This window comes from Squalius cephalus, assembly GCF_949319135.1.
Source record: "Squalius cephalus genome assembly, chromosome: 4".
Lineage (NCBI taxonomy): Eukaryota > Metazoa > Chordata > Actinopteri > Cypriniformes > Leuciscidae > Squalius > Squalius cephalus.
Genome location: NC_137125.1, coordinates 49,993,647 through 50,019,364, shown reverse-complemented (window position 1 = coordinate 50,019,364; position 25,718 = coordinate 49,993,647). Strand labels below are relative to the sequence as shown.

The window sequence follows — 25,718 nt, the reverse complement described above, 5'->3', positions numbered from 1 at the left end:
ACTGCATATCCCAACTTTTTTTATTGCAAATATTTGAACCTGTGCAATAATTTATAAAAAAAAGGTTCATGACAGCAGTATTGAAACCATTAGTCTATAGGCAACATTGATAATATTCACAACTGTGGTCAATCAACATGGGTTTTTCCAGTTATAGATTTGTAAACTTTTTACATTTGATCCCCCCAGTCTTATTAATATTTGTTTATATCTTCAAATTAAAATATCCAAATGGTTGTGAATGAATGTCTTATTTTAATGAACATAACTTATTATTAAAATAGTTCATATTTAAACATAAAATAACATTTTATATTAAAAAAAAATACATAAAAAAAATAAATAAATATAAAACATCAAGCATGAATCGCACAAACAAGTCACCTGCGGACTACAAATCCCGTCAAACCCGTAATCCTGAAACTCGATCACGAGACCACATGGGCGTATTCTGATTGGCTTGTCTTCCTCACGCGAGGTGCGTCACATTGAAACGCAACGATATCCAGAAAATCCAGCCAGCTCGTCTCGAGTCAGTCAGTCAGCCTTCTGGAACGGCAGCTCCACTCCGACAAAAACACTCTTGAAGGACAACCGCCCGTCGCTTACATAAACAGGTGAGCAAAAATCTGACATCCACATGTAGTTGTTAGAATATATCCGAAGGTGTTCTGACTGTATGTTTGCGCTAATTAAGTTGTTTGTGTCAGTATTGCTAGCCGACTAGCTCTCGTTGCTACGTTGCCTGAAACGGTTCTTCTGTTGTTTTTAAGCTTTTTCTTAAGAGGAATTTGAATTTAAATGATTCAACAGACCGAAATATTATTATTGACGCGTCTTAAAGCTTAAAAGAGCGCGACGAACGCGAGGAGATAGAAGTACGTAGTCTAAATCCCGTGCATTAGTCACTTTCAGACTTGTTTGTGTCAGTCTTTGAGAGGTGATGGGGCTTTTGTTTGGAGTTTTCATCTTTCTGTCTTGTATTATCCTCATTTTTGTATGCTCATAGACAGTTCTGGTCGAGTTTCACGTTCTTACTAGAGAGATGACAATAGAAGATGTTTTTGTTTGGGTTGTAAACAAAACCGCTTCAATTTAAAGGCACCGTTCACCACATTTTAATATTCTGTTTCGACTCGTCCACATGTTTTTGAAAAAATGTTATGTCAATCGCCATATGTGTTTCCAACACAAAGAAAGCGAATTGTGAGTACTGCTGTCATCCTGCCAAAGATCTACGTTTGTGTTTTTAAGGAAGACAGAAAGTCATAGGAGTTTGGAACATGAGGGTGAGTAAATGATGACTGAATTGGTTTAGTTTTAGTACTTTAATTTTACCTTTTTAAATAACTGGATAAAACTTTGGAGAGGTCAAATGATGATGGACTTTAGTGGATGCATTTTTGGTATACTGGTAGTGGAAAAAATAGTTAAAAATCATGGATGATGTCTATGTTAAGCATCAAAGTGTGAAAGTGTTTTGACAGCTCACTGCTGATCTTATTGACTTGTCATCACCCCTGGCGTTTCTGACCTAGTTTTCTCCTGCGTCCCGTGCCATGAGTACATAAGGTTCTTCTTATTTTATTAAACATTTTTAGGAGGATAAGCTCCACTTCACTATTTCAGATCCTCTTCAATGTCATATTGCCATCCAGTCAGATGCTGGCTCGTATAGATAGTTATTAATTGGTTTGACCAATGTAATTTTATGCACTCAACTGATATTTGTTATTTTCAACTTTAATTGGTTATATGATTATTGTTTTAATAATTCCGGGTTTGGTGAGTGTCTAAACAACAGTTACTTGAATAATTTCTCAATTTTTTAAATAAATGCATATTGTTTTCAAGTGATATAGCAATTGCTTTACAATTTGTCATAAAAGCAAATTAAAGACAGTCTTGTTCACAAAACAACTTTCTCATAATAATTTCTAAATGCATGTTTTTATTGTTGTAGTGAAATAATCATCTGGTTATTATTGAATCAAAAAACAGTAATAAAAACAAATCAAAATAATTTTTGCATGTACATTAATGGACGCTTAAACATAACAAATGTTGTCTGTATTGTATTGGTCATAAAAAAAATCATTTGATCTCTATAGTTGCATATTTTTAATACATCTCCCTATCTATCTGTATTTTTTGTAGTAAGTTTGTCACACTTTTAATATGTGTTCCAGGACAGGTAGTCATCTTAAAATAAATTGGTTATCATGGGACTGAAGTCTTGCCCCAAGCCAGTTGTACTTTCACATAACTGACAGCTCCGCTCCCAAAGCAAAGTTCATGCATGGGATGAATGCTAAAGATAACGTAGGGATCTCTACTACTACAAAGAGCATTTGCTTTTTTTTGGTTGTTGGCAAGGGCACCCAAATAGTGGCACATCAGCTATAAATAGAGCCCGTGCTTGTCAAAGCTGCCTGCCATCAGGTAAGCATCTTAGGCCAAACACTTGCCATTTCAAATTGACTTTGCCTGTCTGTGCATCAGGCAAGTGAAAAGCACTCTTTACTGTCGTCTCATTGCCAATCACTGCATATTACGTCCGTGCGCCTAACTTAAGACTTAAATATGGACAGAGATATGAACAGAAAAGAGGTAGGGTTCACTGGAGGAGATTACAGCTGCACGATTCTGAACAGACAACATTGACAAAATGTTAATTGTGGCAGTCTATTTAAAATGTTTAGTTATTTTGAATGAATTATTTAAAAAAAAAAATCTGTTTGAATTAATGATTCAATGACTCGTAAATATTTAACTTGGTTCATTACTGGATGAACGGCGTTTTTGAATAAATCTGTTGAATGAATGATTCAATGACGAATACATTTTTTTTTTTTTTTTTTAAACAGTCACTTGTTGCCACCTAGTGGCCTAACAGTGCAATTTATACAATCGTTTTTTAGCGTCAAGTTGCCAAAAGTGTTTATATCCGAACTATAAACTTTTATCCCAGTACTTATTTGATATTTTGAATTTATGTAAGAGAAATAACCATAAAATGTGGTTTAAAAGGCTGTTTCATACTTCTACATGACAACTGCTCTCTCTCGGTCAGCGCAAACGCAGATTTTAGTGTGATTTTTGACAAAGGTTTTAATAGGCACTGGCGAATCGTTTTCATTTAGGAATAAAATTGTGATGTTTTGAAACTAAAAGAAGTCGCAGCTGTTTAGACAGATAATGTGATGTAGTTTGACATTTAAAATGCTTTGTAAAAAAAAATATATATAGAACAAAACCAGTAGGGATGCACCATACACGATTTTTCATGGCAGATTCCAATTGATGATTTTTTACACTCAAATGGACTGATACCGGTTGCCTTTTTATCTCTAAGGAAACTTTTTTTGTTGTTTTTTATTTGCTCTATTACAGGTCAAATTGGCCTTAAACAATATCTGTAGCCATTTAAAATTAGAGGCGACCACTGCATCACGATCCAGGATCCAAACAAAATTGCTACATGCATGTAGATCGGCCAAAATAAAACAAAAACCGTCCGGTTCTGATTTATGGCTGTTTCCCATGTAGAGACTGACCTATTTATTCTAATTTATTTTGCTTTTTTTTTTTTTTAATGACCAATACAGATGTGTCCAATAACTGATGTACTAGTTGAACTAAATTTGTATTTCTGAATGTTCTTACTAATAACAAAATAATCATTATATGAACTATTGTTATATAAACTATTATTGGAAACAATGCATAGTTACTTTGCCATTTAAAACTGTTTTTTGGTGGTGTTGCATGCTGTCTATTAAGGGGAAAGTGTTCATGTCGGTCAGACCGATTATCAGTCCGTCTCTATTATAGTGTCAGCAGGAGTTGTGGGCCTCTGCAGTGTGGAAAGACACCTTATCAGAGAGGCTGATTGCGTGGCACTGATCGACAAAGCAAACATCTTTTAAATGCCATGTAGTCGGTATGAGGCCATAAACTGTTTAAAACCAAAATCCGATGCGCTGTTCAGCACATCAGCATGTCATTCCTCACTTCCCATAATCTGAACAAGGTGGGATGACGTTGCCAAGACGACAGTCTCCTCTGGCTCATCCTGTTTGTGTAGATAATATACTGGAAAGCTGCTCAGTAATCCATGTCATTTTGCCTTAGTTTATTCATTGTGACACCAGTGTGATTTGGAGGTTTAGGCAAAGTTCTCAGTTTGACCTTGGTCACACTGGTTTGCACATGAGCTGGGCCTGTGTCAAAGCAAATGAAGCATTTGAAAGTCTGGTATGACTGTGGCACATGGTGTGGTGTGAAGGACAGGTTAACCTCTTTCTGCGTCATGACTTGTTGCTATTATTATTCAGTGTCAGATAGTGATGCACAGAAAATTCTCGGCTGAAACCAAAAATATTTTGGTCTGATATAGCATTTAGGGCTGATGTGGATTTTATGTTTTAACTCGGATGAATGTCTATAGTGTGTGTGTGTGTGTGTGTGTGCTAAGCGCAATAAGCCATGGAAAAAGATCTCAATGCATTATTTGCACTGAGGACACCTGAGGCGCCAAACAGACAGCCGCCTGAAGGCCGCATGCGATCCAGTTCTCTTTAGTGGTGTATTGCGCTTGAGTGGTCTTGATACACACAGATTTATTTCAAAATATCTCTCTTGGCATGTATTCACGTAAACGCATTCAGTTTTGCATTCAGCTATATATATTTTCCTCTTCACTCTCTGACAGACGCTCAGTGCTACGCTGGTGTTTAGCCCTGGTCTCATGACCAACAGACGGCACACCCCTAAGCTCTCCGTTCTCTCTCTTACACTGTCACATGACACACACACACACACACCCCTAACTGCTGGCTCCAACAAATGCTTTTGTTTGGGTTTCTGCGTTTCTCCTTTCTCTCACTTGTTTTGGTTTAGACATTTTTTTTCCTTCGGTCTATAATCCTCAGGAAAATGATAATCAGATGTTGCTGCTGTGTATTTATTTATGTGTCTTGTAGCAACATGTTAGCTTTAGCTCCAGCGTGGTCTAGTTTTTTAATATGGCTGCAGGGTGTCACTGAACACAATGTACATTTCTGTTGTGTGGTATTAAAATTATAAAGATTTGTTTGTTCTCTCTCTATATATAGCCTAGTGAGAAAACAAATAGCTGTTTGAGTGCAGTTCATTTGAAATTTAATACATTGATTAAATTTGGACCCAGATTTTTCAAGTTTTCAGATGAAAGCATGTTCTGTTAAAATTTTTAGATTATGAGAATGGATTGACTTTGGTGTGTGTGTGTGTGTGTGTGCTCCCCTTGAGGAAAACCACTTATAAAGTGAAAATGTAAAAATTTTGGTTGGGTTAGAGTTGAGAGAGAAATACACAATTTGTACTGTTTAAAAATCATGATGTCTATGGAATGTCCCCATAAAACTCGAAAACCTAATGTGTGAGATATAAACAAAAATGTAATTTATGTACTATTATTAAACAAATGCAATTCTCAGAAGCCGTCGCTACACAGATTATGAGTCACATGCATGTCATCATCATATAAGTGATTCTCACGGTTGGCAAAGCTCTGTGGTGGTCCTGAGGTTCATCTACTGCCAAAACTATTTTATGCTACAATTCCATGAATCACCACTTCTGCTTTGAATTTCTGTGTGCGCGACCTTCTGTAAACCGAGAGGTGGAGTTGGCTATAGCTTTTCACGAGTCAAGCATAATGCAATCATTTCTCTGTCCAATTTAGTTAGTCATAAGTAGCACATGTGATGGTGTAATGTGTGACATGTCTGGCAGCCAAGTGCTTGTCTATCTGTAGGTTTCCGTCTTAGTCTCTCTCTCTCTCCTTCCAGTGTAATAGTGACTCATTTCCTTCATGCTCACACTTGAACAATGGCTGATGTCACAAAGTACATCTAGACTAGAGTCAAGTGGACACGGACATTGAGACCTGCGACACATAACTTACTATTGTAGTCCTGCAAGCTCTGTTTACTATTCTTCTTTTTGCATCTTACTATAGACCAAGGGTGCCGCACAAGCCCTGAAAAGTGAAGCAAAAGCGTCTTGATCGCCCCCCCCCCCCCCCCCCCCCCCCGGTGACTGGTCCTAGTATAAGTCATAAACCCCGCCTCCCGTGTTATTCAACGGGACGTGAGACCAACTAAACAATTAAATTACACTTCAAATATCTTTTTTCCAAAGGTGGTTTCTGTCATTTGCTGTCGATTTTATCACGTCGATGTAAGTTCAAGTGTCTGTTTTTAAAATAAGTTTGTTTTTAGTTAGTTACGTGATGCTATAAAAACGGTGGTGTAACGTCATGATTGACAGCTGTGATTGACAGGTTCTCTGACCGAAGTAGTCACTGAAGCACCAACTGACTTTTTTTCGGGATCTTCGGAGGACTGAGCAGATTGTATTTACTTTATTTGAACAAGCCTTTTGTCATACTGTAATCAAAAGACATCAAAATTGGAGCAGACATGCGCCACTTAAAAAAAGTGCAGGGGCATTCTGCGAGAGTGAGGGCAAGGCGTTGATTTCGCGGCTTTACTTCCTGCTCACTACTGCGCAGGTCTGGTCCCGAGATCGCTACTGCGCAGACTCAAGTCTCAAGATGTCAGCGCCATATCAGGACACTGGCAGCTTCAGTTTTCACCAATGGAAGAGAGCGAAGGGGCGTTATCCATCTTTTTTTACAGTCTATGCTATAGATCTTTGTAGCCTGTCCCTTTTCAGTTCTGCACTTGTTGTGTTATTATGTTTGTATTTTCTTTCCGGTCTACTGATGTTTATGACTACCGCTCCAAACATTACGACGCTCATGATAACTTTTGTTCAATAAGTAAATCCACTTCACCTGCTAATTACTCTTCGACGGCAATGTCATAGAAATATATAGATCTACAGTAAAAATGTGCTTGTTTCTAGTGGTCGACCGATATATCGCCGAGGCCGATATATCGGCCGATATTTGGAATTTTTTAGATATCGGCATCGGCCGATAAATATTTCCGTTTGGCCGATATATTTCAAAACAGTTTGTGACTGTGCATTAGCGCTTTTTTCCACTGACGCGAACAGAGCGAGCGTGAATGAACTGAATACACTCGCTCTGCTCCGCCCAGCACCGTAAGACAAGCCACTCAGAAGTGAAGCAGACATCTGACAGACACAGTAAATGACCATTCGCATTCGCTTTCTAACCTGACGCTACATTGTGTTACACACAAAAACACTCCGGCCGTGCAGCAGAGTCTATTCAGACAGTACCGTGATATGTCAGATCCGCAGCCCAGCGGTAGCTCCAGTGGGGGTCACAGATGTGATATAAACGAATTCAAACAAAACTGAAAACATTTTACCTCACAAACAGTCAAAAATCCTGTGACTGGCTGTTCCTCAGATACGCGCGTTGTTCTCGAGTTACATTTAAACTAGACGCTGTTTTCCAACGGACTCGCGTGCACGGAAAAGCTGGGTCGCGTGCATTACAGATCAGTTGGTTGCGTGAGGTGGATGAGAGGAGAACACTATGTAATAATATTACGTTTGAAAATAAATCATTGAAAATGTTATTCACTATCTACTGTATTTATTTATCCATGATTGGCGTAATATCGTGTGTAGTATACATTTTCATATGTTCATGTATGTCATGCAAATACATGTGACGGCTTGCAACGTTTTAAAGAAACAAACAAGCAAAACTAAACACATAAATCATTATTATTTAAATATTGTTTTATTATTTATATATATACTTGAAGTAAAACAACCTGTTTAAAGTAAATAGTGTAAATAAACTGTGATATTTATATTTAACTATGTATTGTACATAAAATGTATAATTTCACATACTATTTTGTCATTAATTTATTAATATTGTTTAGATTGGTTCATTAATGATAAATGTTATTTGTAACCTGCAGTAAGCAGCAGTAATTATTTGACTGAAAAAATGACTAAATATTAAAGCAGACAAGAAGCTGCACTAAAACTTTATTTATTGAAGTGTTACCTTACCTTTTTGTTTACATTTTAACTTCTTAGTAAATATTTATTTATTGCAAAAAGAATTTTGCATAAATAGTATGTACAATAAATGTTCATTTAGTTTCACCAATATTCTTTATGTCTCTCATTTACTATATTCACATGTATTGTATCGGCCTCATATCGGCCAATCGGCCAGATTGCTTTCTCAATATCGGCATCGGCATCGGCCATTAAAAATCCCATATCGGTCGACCACTACTTGTTTCTCTGGCGCATAAGGTCTATTGGGGCTGTCCCCTTTTCTAGAGAGCTTTCCAAGAGTCAGTGAGGATGGACACATGCCTTTTAGGTTCTGTAGAATCTACACTGGATCTAAGACTTCTAGAAAGCGAGATGTAGTTTAAGGTCTGGTGTCATGACTCAGTGACACTTCTCTGGTGCGTTTTGACAGTTCTTGCCAGTCCAAAGCACAGTGTGAAGACTGCCTCCCTTCGAGAAAGAAACTTGTCTTTGCAGATATGGAATTGCTGACATTCTCGAACTGTGACAATTTAGAGCTGAAAACACAGAAAAGTCATATGTTGGTCAGCTGTTTGAATGGCAAACGAAAATCAATTTCAAATGTCATTTCCTTTTTCCCTGCTTCCCTGTATTCTCTGGTAAACACTTTTGCTGACTGGTGTTTCAATTGATTTATTTCGTTCTCTGTTTTGTTTCTGCGGGAAAAGTCTTAGCTACACAATGGAAATTGACTACCTGACTCTTTGGAAGTGTATTTTGCTCATGAATATTGTCACCGATTTATGTGTAAACTTTGTTCCCAGGAATAATTGGAATTTTGTGCAACACACAGTCAACAAGTCTGTTTTGAATTTCTAAATCACTTTAATCTCATTTCAAACCCCTTGTATGCAGGTCTAAACATCAGCTATCATGTTTTTGACATTTCGACTAAAAAAAACAAAGTCAGATAACATGATACATTGATTTTGTTCACTTTCGAGTCTCGACAGCTGTAGGATTGCATGCGAATATGACACTCATGTGGGAGTTACATGAGACCAGAGCCGTTGAACAGGCATTTATTAAGTGGACATAATGAATGAGCTGATAATTAACCGATAATGACTTGTCGGCTCCTCCCCACCCTATGGGTAGATGGTTGTATGGAGACATTCAAACTATTTGTATCAGTTTTCTCCTCAGGCACAAAAGTGCGCAGTAGTCCATGGGAGCAAGAGGGGTCAGGTTCACACTCCTACTGTGTCACATGATACCGAAGCAGTTGATGTGACACCAGAGAGTGCTGAACTTGAGGAGAAAAGGACATCTTCATGTTTTTACCAAACTGGACACGGACCACCGTGCAATTAGAGTTTCTAGCTGAATTTGATTTCATGGCTTGTGAACAGACTGCTGTTGCCACACTTTTCATTTACAAAAGGAGTGAAACTCTAAGCAGACGGATGCTGTCAGTTTCACAGCTGTGACTGTGAAGCCTCTTGCTTCTGTGAGCTTGGCAGACTGTTCAAGGCTCGCAGCTGAGATCAACTCAAATTAAACGCACTTCAGACTGGCAGAGAGAGTTTGAAGGAGAGGGCTGATTTTTGGTCAAATGCTGTAGATGTAGATGTAGATGTAACCAAGCTAATCTCTATTTCCTCAGAAAGTGGATGCAGATTGCTTAGAGATCATGACTGGCCTTGTTAAAACATTCCCTTTATCATATAATGCTTAAGCTTTGGGATCTAAATTCGCTTTCTGGCATAGATCTGTAGCGACACTGAACCTCAGGTGACCGGTTTAAACTCAAGTGCGCTTGCGTGGTGCGAGTACCCTGGCAGGACCGCAGGGGTTGCAACATCTGATTGTGGTAGTCGGATGAAAGTATTGCATTTTTAGCTTGGATTAAGGTTTTATCGGTTCTTGCAGAGACGTTTTTGACAAACCCCATTATGTACTAATAGGCAGAATCGTTGAGTTCAAAATGTGTTGTGAAACAGGATTTATGAATTTTTTGTAGTGTTATTGAGATCTTACTCTATCTAGAGTAAGCCCATCGAGAGGTTACCTGTTTATGTAATTAACCAGATGCAAAACTTAAGTTCAGATAGTGAGCTCTTTGTGCCAATTACACAAGCATGATGATAAACATGGGCTTATGTACACTATGGTTTAAAAGTTTGTGGTCCGTGAGATAAAAAGAAAACTCTCTTTGAGAGTCCCCTGAACTTTTGAATGGTAGTGTAAAAATCCCCCAAGCATTTCACTTAGATATTTAATGTTATTTCTTATGTTTTCACCAGGTCCAGCAGTGAGTCTCGTGTTCTGCTGTGAATCCACGGAGGACAGTTTTGGAGTCAAGCGTCCTCTCGGTCCGGTGTGGTCCAGTGGTATTGAAAGAGCAGAAGCAACAGGAAGCAAGCTGGACGGGGGGGAGGTGAGGGAGGACAAGGGCGCCGCCTTTGTCTTGAGACACAGAGTCTGCACCAGCAGCGATACCGACCCCACCCACACATCGACCTCCGATGACCAGGACACCATGAGTCCTAGTACAGATCACAGATCAGACGACCCCGCACAGAACAGGGTGAGTGCAGCACACAGAGGCCACTGCTATATGTCAATGATAAACTGATGTATCAGCTTTTATTAGACTTAGACTTGGCCAACCACCCTGCTCCTAGATATTGGCATTGATATAAAAACGATGACTACAACTAAATGACTACCATCCTGTTTTGTATTGGTAGTATAACAAAACAAAAAGCAATGAGAGGTAGTGCATTACTGTGATTTCTATGTCAATTAAGGGGTGTTGTTAGGCACAATGCAAAGTGGAGTGCATAAAACTCCCTTAGCCTTGGTAAAATCATGAACACACAGATTTGAGTGTTTTCCAGGAGTATGATCAAATACACTAATGTTCAATAATTTATATATTAATAGTAATAAGCAATTCCACTGACAAGTAATGCAGTTCATTAGCCTAACTAATAATTTTAATGGTTTGTAGTAATATGGCATATCACAGGTGTTTGTATGTAGGATGTTGCATAACAGATTTTAGACCTCAAAGTTTCAGTTTCATAAAGGTTTATAAACTGCGGACTGCACTCATCTACGTCAAAGGATATGAAACCTGCATTTCAGCCACATTAAAGTGCATGTATTTAGAAGTATGGGATCACAAGTAGCTTATACTGGTTGCTTATAAATAATTCTCAATCAATAAGATAAGTGCACTCACTTGAGAACTCAATGAACTGTTAATAAAAGCTAATGAACTATTAATGAATGCTTTACAATGACTGCACACAGTCTAATTTGCATCTGTAGGCCATTATGGCCCCAGAGACCAGCAGATTCATTATTTGAGGTGTAGTGTATAGGAGAACGGCATAGGGATCATGTACCTGTGTGTTATTTGTTTCTGTGGGCTATAATTACTTATCACAGTCCAATATAGACAGAGAGTCTGTTACTCTCAGAGGAGTGTGTACAGGTTTAGAAGATTGTCTTGAGAAATGTGCTTGGGGAGAAAAAGACAGTTACATTAAACTGTGCACAAGTTGATGTTTTCCTGTTCATTTTGTTGCTTGTTTATATTACTTGCTCGGTTTTGAATAATTCTTATCCACAGCTACATCTTATCAGCTACATTACACTGATACGCAGATAGCTGTAACAGTGTTTGCAGGTTTAGAGAGGACTCTTTTTGTATTTGCATGCCGGAGCTGTCGCCCTCTGTTATTTGCATGTATTCAACAGAAACTTGCACAATGGTTGTGTATTGTGTAATCTGACTCTGACAACATTTGTGTCCGTCATTGTGAGCCACGTGGTGGTTGGCTACCAGGCTGTGGTGTGGTCAGACAGGCCAGGTGTAAAACTATCCCATCCACAGAAGGGAGCAGACGCCCCACTGGCTTTTTGGGTTAAGGTTGATCCACGACAACAAGGCCAAGCTGATGAAATTTTAAACAGGCCTCAGGACACAGTAATAGACACTGTTCTGTTTATTTTGCATCATGTTTCTGGTTAGACGAGGTTACATTTTTGTGTCTGCATAGTGCAAACACTATTTACGACTCCCCTTTTTGTGCAACTAAGAGAAATCGTTGGGTTTGATTGAACCAAACATCGACCTATACACAGGAGAGACTGTGGCGTGTGAGCATACCTGGAAAATGAGAATCAGCTATTTTCCCCTGAGTGTGTGCCATAATTGTCCACGTCCACACACTGTAAAAAATGATTTTGCCAAGTTGTAAATAAAACTGATTATTGGAGTATGTTTTTTACAAGAAAATACTATTTTAGATTTTCTAGTTGCAGTTTTTTCTTTGTATTTGTTTGTGCAATTTACAATCAATTTCTGAGTCAACATTATTTCTACGCTAATTTTTATATGTTCATAACCAGGTGTAGATTTTACACCTTTGTGCGTAAAGTTATAAAAAAGTTAAAGTTTTTTTTTTTCTTAGTTCACACAGAATGCATTCTTAAGCTCCATCTGGACAATTAAAAAAATATATATTGGTTAATGTAAAAATGGGCTACAGGAACATATTTGGCCTTACTGGACCAATCAGATGAATCATCGGGTGGGATAAGTATTTAAAAATGGGATTTTAAGAAAAATGTGTCTTAAATATCTTACTTTTCACCAGGAAAATAGCCGAAGAAGCTGGCATGGTGTTAAAAACTCGCGCGTGTGGCCCATTACTACCCTAAAGAAATAGATGTTCCTTATATGGTCTACATTTTGACTTACTGCTGAAAAACATTGGTTTATCACTGAATGCAGTGGACCATACGTTGAGCCTGTCTTTTCTGCTTATCAAAGCATACACTGAAGCTCACTACACTAGTACAATTACACCTGTTAACTTTGTTATAGGTCAAAGAACAACTGCCAAACACACCTGCTTTCATGCAAGGCCGAAAGATGCTAGGATAGATGATTTAAGTTTGATGTAAAGCTACAGTGCATTATGTTAGTTGCATTGAAAATACTGTTCTTAGTGAAAGGGGGTTGATGCCGTTTGTTTGCGTTATGCTCTTTGGTTCTGTCGGCTCCACAAGGTAAATTTTTAACCAGGAACTACTTAATTCTGTTGATTTGGAAAACTGTTAGATTTATTTGTTTTTCTATTAATGGAAGTAGGATAAAGTTAAACATTTATCACTGTAATCACTCGTTCTGCTGTGATTATGTCATATGTGTCATCATGACATAGTTTGCATTCCTCCATCTGGTGAACTATAAACAATTAACTCTTCAGATGACTGACCCTGGTAACTAGTCTCCCCATGTAGTCAGAACTTCCCCTGGTGCTTTCCAGGTTGTGGTATTTCTGTGGTACCGCTTATTTTTCTCTCTAATCAGAGACACGCAATTCATTTCACCATCAACGTGTAGCCTTATTGCAGTTGGTAATTTCTGAGGAAACCAATGTGGAGTAAAAATGATCTCAATTAAAGCCTTAATGTCTGGAAGCCATGGGCTTGGAAATTTGTAGACATTCCCAAACTATTGAGTTCCTAAATACAAATATTTGTATTTGTTAAGGATGTTTTGGTAACCAAAGTAACCAGTGCTATTGTAATTAGTTTGATCCTTCCCGTTTCTGGAACTCAGGAAGGGAGATGTTTTTTGGATAAAGAGCTTCATTAATTCCAGCTTCCTGTCCCTAAGGATTTGCAAAGGTTGAAAATCTGTTTTTGAGCTCTGTCTCTGTGCATACGAAGCGAAAGTTTGAGTCAGCGTCACATGTGCGCAGCAACACTGGTGCTGGGGTTAGTCTGTATAAAGGTCAGTTCCTGATTGAGCAAGAAAATGTGTTTTCACTGTGCCAAACATGTGATGTATATTGAAGGTAGAGGGCTGAAGACGGAGGAGGATTAAGAAGAATGGATGGCCAGGGGTCTGCCGACTCTTGAACAGGTTGCTATAAGGGTTTGATAAGGAGAGCAGGGTGACAGAACAGCACATACAGTAGGACTCTTAGTAAGCGAAGACGGAGGAGGCTGTCCCCTGTGGGATATTGTCTCCCTGGACGGGTGGCCGAATTACTCCCGTAGTGTGTTCGTAGTGGTGCTGGTCACAGTGACTTGAGGGCATAGATGGCATAAAATTTGTGTATGCACACAGACTATGTGAATTGTAAGCTTTGTGAGTATCAAGGCAGTGTATATCAGGTCAATCTTACTGTGACAAAGGCTATCTATGTCTAGCATGTAAGAAGGTATTAGAGGAAAATATGTCCTGAGGAAAATGAAGACATTTAAAAACAATCCAATGTTGCATTTAAACACAATGTTGTTGTTCTAGGTCATGTCATATATTTTTGTGCCAGCCTGAGATGATTATTATCAGTCGCAGATAGTGCTGGCTAAACCTGCTTGGCTGGATTGCATTCTGCTTTCAGTGAACCAAGGACAAATTGTTGTTTTGCAGGACAAATCTGTGTAGGTTTGGGGCACAGAGAGGGAAATGAACTAAATATGTGGCTGTGGACTTTAGGAACTTCTCGGACGCTTGTACAGTCACAAGTCCTGGGGTGCACATGCAATCTTATTAATAGATTTAGCTTAACGTTCAGTTCTGTTGATCCATGACTGACCTTCAAACCCTTGTTGTCAATGCTGAGATATGGGACAACTGTCTATCAGATGGAGGACTTTCCTTTTAAAAATTACACTCATGTTCAAAACTTTGGGTTTAATAAGAAATTAATATTTTTATTAAATAAGGATTGATTCAAAGTGACAGTAGGGACACTTTTAATGTTACAAAATATTCAAATAAATGCTGTTCTTTTGAACTTTTACATTTTATATACATGTATTGAAATACAATTAAAAGGGTTACTTCAAGTTGTAAAAAAAATTCCACAAAATAACTTTTTCTACTGTATTGTTTGATCAAATAAATTCTGCCTTGGAGAGCATAAGAGACTTATGTCTAAAACATTAACTTTTTTTTTTGTATGTGTTCATGTGCTTAGCATCTGACCATTGCTTAGCTTATCCAATGTACGTACATTATGTATACTTTTGCGGGAAAGCGAGGAGGAAATTAAATAACTCACCCATGTAATAAATGTTCTGGTTCAGAGAAGCGTAGATGTTGTTGCTGAACTATTGTAGCCTCTGAACTGTACTAAATGAGACTCCGGGCCCTCCCACTGAGAGTAGGCAATTCCAGAGGACAGCAACAGGATGTTCCTGGAATTGAAATGTACAGGATCATATCCCTACCAAACCCGTGCTACTGTGCCAGACTTTTGCTGCTGTTGTCGTCGAACACGTGCCTCTGTCTCAAAATATCTCATGAGGTCTTTCAAAGTCACCTTTGAGTGCTGTGCATATGTGCTACATTATTTTTATATTCCCCGTGATGAGGTGCCAGCATGCTTGGCATAAATATTTTGACTCCTCACACAGCAATAGCCTGTCTATTGATGTTTGAATGGCATTTATCATCATGACTGCTTACACTGTTGATTTAATGATGGAACATGCCTTTACATGAACCTTCACACTGTGTCCACACCAGGCCCGACGTGATAAAGCACCAACCATGAGTTTTTGTACTAAGCATCTGACCCACGAGACTTTTTGATAGGCAATTGGTTTCTGTTTTTGTCATGTTCATAACATCAAATGTCTATATGGTTTTTGGCAGCATTTTGCATTCAATGTTGACAGAATAATTAATAGATGTTGTAAACGTATGTTGCAACTGGTTTTAACATAATGTTTTAATGAATCTATAATGTAAGAGGTTTGATGTAAAAACAAAACCAAAATATCAATAGATTTCAGCAAAGCAGTTGTCAGCTATTTTGTTTGTGTTTTTGAGGACCGTTTGAGCTTGGCTTAACCCTCTTCTGTAGCTCACACGTGATCTGGCTCTAATTCGACTTCCAGACATGAGCTGGAATAGAATATGACCTGCCATCTTCTCGTTAATCTCACACGAGACCCAAGAGCTGACAGAGAGACCGGCTGGCCTCCTGCAGAGAACCTACTGCATCTGTCTGACTTTCAGACAGAAAATACAGAAACATCTTGCATTCATTCCTGTTCTGTGTTTTGAAGTTTGTTTAATAAACCCTTTACATTAGTTTAACGATTGATAATGAAGTATAGTGGAAAATTATACAGGTTAAGTTAATTAAACGCAATACAATAGTGTTTTGGTGGTAAAAGAAATAAATGTGTGTTACTTTAACAAAAAATATTTGGGTAAAAAGGACAGTGCCACAAAACCATTTTTTTGAGTATATTGTTATAAATTGATCTTACTGACCACAAGCTTTGGAATGGTAGCGTACCGTGCCATAGTATTTAATCATAAGCATGATTGCATTAATATATGCAGAGGTTAACAAATCATAAAAGATTTTTATAAATATAGACTGTAATTCTAAGGGTCAGAGAGACCTGGAAAATGGTGATGTTAAACTATATTACAATTGTTTTGGTCCTAAAAACCTTGACTAACATTTATATATGGACACTTTTAGTTTGCTCAATGAACTTCTCTGTTTGCTTGCATTCAGCAACTGTTCTTCAAGTGTAGTCTCAGATGCATCATGACCATACGTGCTGCTTTATTTTCACCATATGTGGTCTCTTGTTTCTGATCAGTGAAGGAAAAACATCACCTAAACAAAGCTTTAAGATGTTGGCCGTGTTCTTAGGTAGCAGGTGGCGGGGGTATTACAGCTGAGTCATGCTAAACCCAGCAAATCAGACAGACTGCATGTCATTTAAGCTTGGGTGAACATACTGAAGAGTTTAAGTGGACTAGAGTACAATGTTGCATTGAAGTAGCCTATTTTATTTAGAATTTTTTTCCCCATCCGGCTCCATAATAAACCTACATGGTTGTTTTATGAGGTGTTGAGCCAGTTCTTTTTCTGTATTTACTCTCCCCCTTCCCTTTACACAGACCTATACAAGTTGTCCCAGCTGTGTTCCCAGCTAACAAGCAAACTGCCCCCCTCTTTCTCTGGCTGGAAAGTGATTATGGTACTTGATGATCTCTAGAGAGGGTCATTACATCCAACCAGTCAGTGCACCCAGTGAGCATAACACTGCAAATCTCAATTACTCTAGGATTAAAGCTGGGTGGGATGACAAATCTTATATTACAGTACGAGTCATTTTATATCACAGCAGCAGTATATCTCAATATAGATCTTTTTATTGGAAATTCAATAGAAAAATCTATATATTAAATAACCATACAGTAATACGCCCTCTCTGGGAAAGTGTTGACTTTATTGAAAGCTGAAAAACTGAAAGAAATTGTATCTGATGTGAAGACTTGCCATTTCCTTCCTTCTGGAAGATTCAGTTGGAAAGAGTGAGAAACTGGTCGTATGACTCTGTTCATGCATGCCTTTCTGAGGTGTGCACATCGTGTTTTGCAGGCTTATTTGGTTTTGTTTTGTTTTTCTTCTGGGTGTGTTTGAGTATTCCTTTAGTGACCTAAGATGAAAACCATAGCTGAGGAGTTCATTTTATTTCACGCCCTGCCCCCCCGAACATACTCAAATTGGAGAATCAACTACAGCATGTATTTACAACAGCAGCTCACAAAGACGCACGCTTTCTTTATACAAGACTCATTTTTCTCGTTGGTTTCTTTATAGGCTTTTTAAGCCCAGTGAGAGCTCTATTTTTGGCCCTTTTTAGGCATAAAGTACCCTAAAAGGAACGCTTGATGTCTTTACCTCACATTCACAGGAAGCAAGAGTGGTATCGAGCTATGAATAGCACCCTTGAATATTTTCTGATTTAAAGCATTAAGGTGGAAAAACTGTGGCAGACATCACATGTTTAATATGCACACGTACTCTTGTAACGAGAGCAAACCGAACACTGTCACACTTACAGAACACTGTCATGCTGGCAGGCATCAGAAGTAGGTTATTCATGCATTATAGATTCAGTTCTGGTTCTGGTTGGCTCCTCTTGTTGACAAGAAAGAAGCACAGTTAGCTGGGCGACCTTATAACCGTGACCTCTCTGCTCGCAGGTTTACTTGTCCATGGAAGTGTCCTAGATTTCCTAGATGTTAGACAGATAGTTTGTCACATGATAATATATTTAGGACTCTTAAAGTCTGCTTTACTGTATTGCACAGTGAACTTTGAGCCTTAGATATGGCTCAGGTTTCTCCTTTATAGACTTGGCAGTGGATTTTTTTTATGCCTTTCAGCTCACAAGTCTTCTTTATGGTTAAATTAAATGAAAGGGAATATTTTATTATAATCATAATTTAACGAATTTACATTTTTTTTTTAAATGAATAAAACAATGTTATTATAATTCATAACATGATTATACTGTTAATAATAAAATATTGTATTAAAGGTTAGTATCAAAAATAAAATTAAAATATATAATTAAAAATATATTTATTACAATATAAAATTATATTATTACTAATATAAAATATATTTTTTGTATGTTTTGTGACGGTTATAATTGTTTAAATTGGTGTTTTATTATTAGTAATTTTTTGTAAATTATTTGAATTGGTAGATGTCACGCATTTGATCATGTCATCAATTCAAAATGTAATTTTTTTTTACTTCGAAGGCTTGTGCTGTATGCTGAGACGCCTTGTTTGATGCAAAAATGCAATTCGTCTCTCTGCTAATCTGGTGATGTTGAATAGCTAAACTCAAGGCTGAATAAGTTCAGAAACCATTGAAGTGTGTCTATTTATGGACCTGCCTTAAAGCGCTGCTGGGGCTAAAGCAAAAAGTGGAAGCAAGAACGCAAAGCTTCTGTTTCTAATTGTATTGACTGATTACACCTAATTATATAGTGAAAAATGTGGTTCAGATGCGTTCACAGTTGAATCTTGTCTCCTGTCATCTGTGTGCATTTACACGGTGTCAAAATGGCGCTGAACGCACTGCAGCAGGACCTCTGCTGGCTGTCCACTGGAAGTGACGCTGACGTTCCTGCGCAGGGCCTTCAAGGTCATCTGTGTCCGTGCCTCTGCTCCAGTCAGACCCTATTCTGTTGAGGACACCCTCCAGCTGTGTGTGTTTCGGTATCAGCTGAAGGAAAGGGGATGGGGCTGTTCACAAAGCTACAAGGGAATTAGTACCACCACGCTAATGCCACGTCAGAGCTGATTACCGAGACGCTGATTGTCCCACTGCCCAAGTCTGATCTGCTTAAGAGAGGCTTGTTAACCTGTGCTACTGAACAACACCTTACACTTTCACCCTCTGCAACCCTTTCTCCTTCTATTTAATCTGTTTGTTCAGCAGTATGGGACGCATCCTTTTGCTGCAGATTTGCTACAAGGCAAAGCCAACTTTCTATATATTCAGTGCAGGCTGCTCTGGGAACACGCACGTTTATTTCATTATATTAGTGAGGAGGACATTGCATAGACTTCAATAGGTTTTTTCAATATATTCAGGTTAATATATATAAATATTTTCTGTGGCCCAACCCCTACCCCTAAACCTACCCATCACAGAATCATGTGCAAAACACTAGATTTAAATAAAAACAAGTGTTGGCCAATTTGCTCTTTTTTTTAACTAGTGTGGACCAGTAAAATGTTCTAACTAGTCGGTTGTCATGATGTCCATCTCCCTATATAAGTGAGGACATTCAGCCCTCACAAGTATAGCCAAACCTGTACACGAGTGTGTGTGTGTGTGTGTGTGTGTGTGTGTGTATCTGAGTAGTGGCAGTACTTGAGAGAATGTGTTCACCCTGATATTGTTAATAGTTTGTGTTAGTGATGTTTGCACATGCACCCTGGTGTGTTCAACATTGTATGTTTGATAGATGAGCATATATATGCCTCTTGGGGCTTATATATGCGCTGATTGTTGGTATAAGCACATGCTGTGCACAGAAAGATAAATTGGAGCGAGTCAGCAGGGCTTTGCTTCTAACACACAATGTGCTGAGAACATGCCATAAGCAAGGTCGTACCAATCAATGCAGTATTAATTAAATTGAGTATGTCCGTGTGCGTTAGAGAGAGTGCTTAAATGACCTTTTATTTTGGCCCTGAGTGTGATGTCTTGACTGGGTGTTTGGGTCAGGATAGTTTTTGAAAATCTCTTTAATATTTTAGTGCAATATTTATATTGAGATGCATCTTCACCCAAGATGATTATATGCTCAAATTTAGCCTAAATTAATTCTCAGCATTATTATTGACCTTTGCTTTATATGAAATAGAGAGAAACAAAAACTCTGAAACCTGACTTATTTGCTTTTGTGTTTTCAGTGCCTCGTTGCGAGGAGGGTGGTACATGAAAAGGAGGAAACGACAGAAAGAGAGGAAGATGAGGAAGAGGAGAAGAGCTCTGACGAAGGCCTTCTGCTACAGGCACACCATGCCATGGAGAGGATGGAGGAGTTTGTGCACAAGGTCAGAATCTCTTACGGTCATCTCTCACACACATGCATATTGATGTCGCAGCTGAGACCCTGCTCACACTCCATATGCATTATCATTGAGTTTATATGTCGAGGGTCATACGGTGAGATTAAACGGATGACATCAACGCACCTGACACGAGCTGAGTGCTCACAGCTGCTTCTGCACGAACATGCCACAGTCCACCAATACGGAAAACATCCCTGCCAAACCATACGCCCATCTCCTGGCGCCAGCAGCCTCTCATCTCTATCTTGTATTCAGAGTCTGCCATATGCAGAGGAACAGGAACTGAAAGCCGTCCTTTGTAGTGTGTGCTGCAAAACTGTGCCCTATAAACCAGCGCAGGTTTAGTTTGCTTTTCGAGCCCCTTCTGCTTTAATGGCTCTTTCCTTCCTCTTTCCCTCTGGGGTAAAAGCCTAAGCTCTCTGTGTCGAAGAGCAAAAACAGTGCAAGATCCAATCAGTGCCATTCACTATCAGCACTCAGGTACAGAGTCTTGAAAGGAACACTTCTAGGAAGGCAGACTTTGAGAACACATCTTGACAGATGACTGAAAGGCTTGTCATGGTGTGTCAATCAAACAACCTGACCTAGATTCATTTGTTTTGTTTTATTTATTTAAAAGTGTCTTGATATACACGGAAAACTAAGAACACTTCAGAATGTAGACATAGGCCTCTGCCCTCTGCTGTAGTCAGTGCATGTGTTCACTTATAGGTGTAATCCTGTGGTCAAGCCTGTGACTGGTATGATTGTCTGGCAGAGCAATACTTAGAAACTAATGCTGCTTCTCAGCAGTCTCACCACAACTGGTAAAGAGAAGCTAGGCAACCTAGTTTTATGAAAACCACACAAGAGAAAAAAAAAATCCAGATGTAGTTCAGCATTTAGAAAAATATTCACTTCAGTTCATGAGGACTATAATATAACAGCTTTTCTATTCCTCTTTTGGACATATAAAGTGCAGGTTGTGTGAGAGAGTTAACTAACTTTGTTCAACCTAACAGTACTTGGTATTTGAGGGAGCAATAGACTTATAATCAAATGTCTTTAAACCATATGTTTTATTAAGGTAGCAATCTATAAATCGTCGCTCCACCATGACAGTAATTGACTTGCGCCGTTATGCTGAGAGTGCAGTGTATACTTGTGTAGCTTGTGTACCTAGCTTTGCGCTAGCATACTTATGTAGATTATTTCTGGCTCTCAGTGTGTAATTTTTGCTTGCCCCTTAACTCATAATTACTGTGATGCTTATCTCTTGCTCTCGTCCTCTCCCATACACCGTATAATTACTTTCTGAAGTTAAATGAGAGGGCTTTTCTCATGCCAACCAGTAATGCTGACCTGAGCTAAGCGTAATGACATGTCAAAGAGTGGCCTGATATATCTTTTCCTTTTCTTTTTTTTTTTTTCAAAACTGCAGGGTTGCTTTTGAGCGCTTACAGTGATGCTTTTAATTTTGTGTCTTAGATGTGGGAGGGCAGATGGCGTGTTATTCCTCATGACGTCCTCCCTGATTGGCTGAAGGATAATGACTACCTGTTGCATGGGCACCGGCCACCCATGCCCTCCTTCAGAGCCTGCTTCAAGAGCATCTTCAGAATCCACACGGAAACGGGCAACATTTGGACACATCTTCTGGGTATACACAAAACATATCATTTATTTACTTACTACTGTATATTATATTATATACATACAGTAGCCAACATTTGAAGTGGATCAAAAAAAGTTGTCCTAAGACAAGAACGGGTATTGTTCAAAATTCATGTATAACTTTGATGAAAGGTTTGATGAACCACTTCAAATGTTGACTAGTGTATATGGATACAATTACATTTAAATGAAATGGAAATGCATCAGCACAATAAGCACTCCCTTTCATAGTCTGACTCTGTGCTGCCACCTAGAGAAATGTGAGCATATTTCACACAGAATGGGAAATGTAGAGGACGGTCATTCTAAACATTATAGACTCTTGGCCTAGATAATGGTATTGATCATGAGGTGATCTGGTAATGTGCAGCTATTGATCTTCTACACCTTTGGACTAGTGGTATGACTGAACCATAATAGACAAGGGAGATGTTTGATGTTGGTCTACTAGTAACCGTTTAGCTTTCTGATGTACTTTGAGCTCAGATCAATTTTACTCTTTGTACTTTAATGCATTTGATTTATAGAATTGACCTGTAGCGGGGAGGGGGCTCTGTATAACTTTACAAATGATAAAATTAGACGTCATTTAGACATTTATCTGCACATATATTTTTACACTAACCAGTATTTCTCTTGTGTCTTCAGGCTGCCTGTTCTTTCTCTGTCTGGGCATCGTGTACATGTTCAGACCCAATATGTCGTTCGTGGCACCATTCCAAGAGAAGATCGTCATCGGCATGTTCTTCCTGGGGGCCATTCTCTGCCTCTCCTTCTCCTGGCTCTTTCACACAGTCTACTGCCACTCAGAGGGGGTGTCCCGTGTCTTCTCAAAGTAAGCACACGTAACACTTAATGATAAGATTCTATACTTTATTATTAGTTGATGCACTATGATCATTTTTATATCATTTATTAATCTCAGCTGATGTTAATTTGTAGATGGTTCATTTTTAGTCCATAATGCACCACTAATGTTAGATGAACCTTAACCAAGAATATTTCTGTAAATGTATTCAGTTAGTTCATGAAGGTTAATAATGGAAGTTCAGTATGTTTTTCATATGAATGAAACTCACTCAGCCTCCTCTTTCTCGTTCACTCCTATCACAGGCTAGACTATTCGGGCATTGCGTTCCTGATCATGGGCAGTTTTGTACCGTGGCTGTATTACTCCTTCTACTGCTCCCCTCAGCCATGTTTCATATACCTGATAGTGGTGTGTATCCTGGGGATCGCTGCCATCACAGTCTCACAGTGTGATTTCTTCGCCACGCCGCAGTACCGCGGAGTCAGGGCCGGTAAGACGCTGTCTCACTCTGTTGTTTAAGAAAAAAAGCAGACTGATCGGTCATCTTGTGGTCGTCATCTAGTGGGTTTAGCTGCTGTATGTTTTAGATCAGAGTAGGCAACAATTTACTTCAAATCCTGATGTAACACACCATGACCTCTAGGAGCAGTCAAATGTCCCAGGCAGAAACATCTAGCTTTCTGCCAGTGATGGGTGAATGGAGAAATTATTGGCCATAAAATGATATTTGCATTATTTTTTATTGTTTTTCTGCCAAGTTCTGCTTGCACTTGGTGTTTAATGAGGGTTATTTTGGAGGTCTAGAAGTCAAGTCGCCTTTATTTGTCATCGTCCAGTTCAGTTCTCATACACCAGCGTCAGTATAGTCATATCAATAATATTGTTGAATATTAAGTGTCCCCAAATAAGCAAGCCAGAGGAAACAGTGGCAAGGAACCCAAACTCCATCAGGTGACAGAATGGAGAAAAGGGGGGCTAGTTCTCTTCTGGCCAATAAATGAATTCTGTGTCAGTATGATTCAGGCTGCATCACAGGTCAGAAATCAGATCGGTAGCATTCAAATATTCATCCAGTTCCTTTTGCTTGAAGATAGATTCATCACGCTGGTATGGAGCCAAAGCTGGCCATAGGGTCTATTTGGAGGACCTGTCTGGTTCTCGTGGTCTTTGCTGAGGATCTGTGCCGACGGCTGTCGTGTAGACACGGTCTCTGCTGACATTCAGGGCTGCGTTTTGGTCGTGTCTAGGTGCAGGTCCACCATCTGATCTGGATATGGACCGGATCCGGCTGACTACGGTAACCTCGGGATAAGGATGAGACAGACAGACTAATATTAGCGTAGCTGCCATTCTTCTTACGATGTAACAAGTACATCAGGTGTTATGGGAAGTGTTCCCGGTTCTGGTTAACCTAATTTATGCAGCCTAACAATCATTTAACTGATTTGAATAATACACATTGGTCATGTTCTATGTGTATGCCAAGTTAAAGATGTGTTTTTAGTCTAGATTTAAACTGACAGAGTGTGTCTGCCTCCCCAACAAGGCTAGGAAGACCATTTCAGAGTTTAGGTGATAGATTGGAAAAGGATCTACTGCCTGCAGTAGATTTTGATATTCTAGATAGCAACTGGCCTAAATTTTGAGATCACAATAGACGTAAAGGACTTTAAAGCATTAAGAGCTCTCTCAAGTACTGAGGAGCTAAACCATGTAGTGTTTTGTAAGTAATTAGCAAGATTTTAAAATGTATGGGATGTTTAATAGGGAGCCAGTGCAGTGTTGACAGAACCGGGCTAATATGGTCATACTTCCTGATTCTAGCAAGAACTCGAGCTGCTGCGTTTTTGGACCAGCTGGAGTTTGTTCGAGCGTGTAGGGCAACCACCCAGTAGAGCATTACAATAATCTAGCCTTGAGGTCATGAACGCATTAACTAATTTCGTTATTTAGATATATTTTTAAGATGGAAAAATACGGTTCTACAGATGCTAAAAATGTGGCTTTCGAATGAAAGATTGGTATCGACGACAGAGCAGCCATCAAGTGCTTAGATGGTATTCTAGGTTATTACTTGCAGAGGTTTTTGGTCCAATGATTAGAATCTGTTTTTTTCTCAAATTAAGTATTAATAAATTACTAGTCATCAACTATGTTTGTGACTTTTTTTTTTTATCAATTTTGTGAATTGGTATGTTTCATCAGCGCAAAGAAATATAATGTAATCCAACAAATTGTAATTACTTCTAGTAATATTGCATTACTAGAAGTGTCTAGTAATGCAATATAAATGGTTAAATTAATACCTGCTCTGTCTTGTGTGTCTCAGGTGTGTTTGTGGGTCTGGGTCTCAGTGGAGTCGTTCCCACGCTGCACTTTATGATCTCAGAGGGCTTCCTGAGGGCCACCACCATGGGTCAGATGGGCTGGCTGTTCCTCATGGCCGTCCTGTACATCACCGGAGCCTGCCTGTACGCCGCGCGCATACCCGAGAGATTCTTCCCCGGCAAGTGTGACATCTGGGTGAGTGTGAATGTCCCTGAAAGTCATACACACACGTAGTTCATAATCCAAACTGAATGCCTTCTATTTAAGATCTAACCTGTACCTTGTCATCATTTTGTCTACTGCAGTTCCACTCCCATCAGCTGTTCCATATCCTGGTGGTGGCAGGAGCGTTTGTGCACTTCCATGGTGTGTCCAACCTGCAGGAGTTTCGCTACACAGCTGGCGGAGGCTGTGCGGAAGAGGGTGGGGTGTGAGCCTTGTCCTGCGGTGCTTGAGACGCACCACTAGAGGGAGAGAGTGTTCCTCTAA

General features: G+C 39.0%; 1 protein-coding gene and 1 long non-coding RNA gene across 2 annotated transcripts; one reads left to right on the top strand and one right to left on the bottom strand.

The window, feature by feature from the left end:
• The first annotated feature begins 485 nt into the window (after nucleotides 1-485).
• Nucleotides 486-25,718, top strand: adipor2 (adiponectin receptor 2). The gene is made up of 8 exons (XM_079869725.1): nucleotides 486-617; nucleotides 10,290-10,573; nucleotides 20,276-20,419; nucleotides 21,905-22,076; nucleotides 22,739-22,925; nucleotides 23,204-23,391; nucleotides 25,231-25,424; nucleotides 25,535-25,718. Exons 2-8 carry the CDS (start codon nucleotides 10,526-10,528, stop codon nucleotides 25,661-25,663), a joined length of 1,062 nt encoding a protein of 353 aa, XP_079725851.1. The 5' UTR covers nucleotides 486-617; nucleotides 10,290-10,525; the 3' UTR covers nucleotides 25,664-25,718.
• On the bottom strand, nucleotides 22,783-25,587 carry LOC307157784. The gene is made up of 5 exons (XR_013821074.1): nucleotides 25,510-25,587; nucleotides 25,208-25,440; nucleotides 23,511-24,203; nucleotides 23,301-23,409; nucleotides 22,783-22,916 (listed from the first exon to the last, which is right to left on the bottom strand). It is a non-coding gene; the product is annotated as an uncharacterized lncRNA (long non-coding RNA).

Excerpts from the sequence above, each read along its gene's own strand:
- adipor2 (XM_079869725.1), top strand. The coding sequence starts at position 10,526 with ATGAGTCCTAGTACAGATCACAGATCAGACGACCCCGCACAGAACAGG. Across the intron at positions 22,926-23,203 it reads GTGTCCCGTGTCTTCTCAAA|GCTAGACTATTCGGGCATTG; the intron begins GTAAGCACACGT and ends CTCCTATCACAG. Across the intron at positions 23,392-25,230 it reads GTACCGCGGAGTCAGGGCCG|GTGTGTTTGTGGGTCTGGGT; the intron begins GTAAGACGCTGT and ends TGTGTGTCTCAG.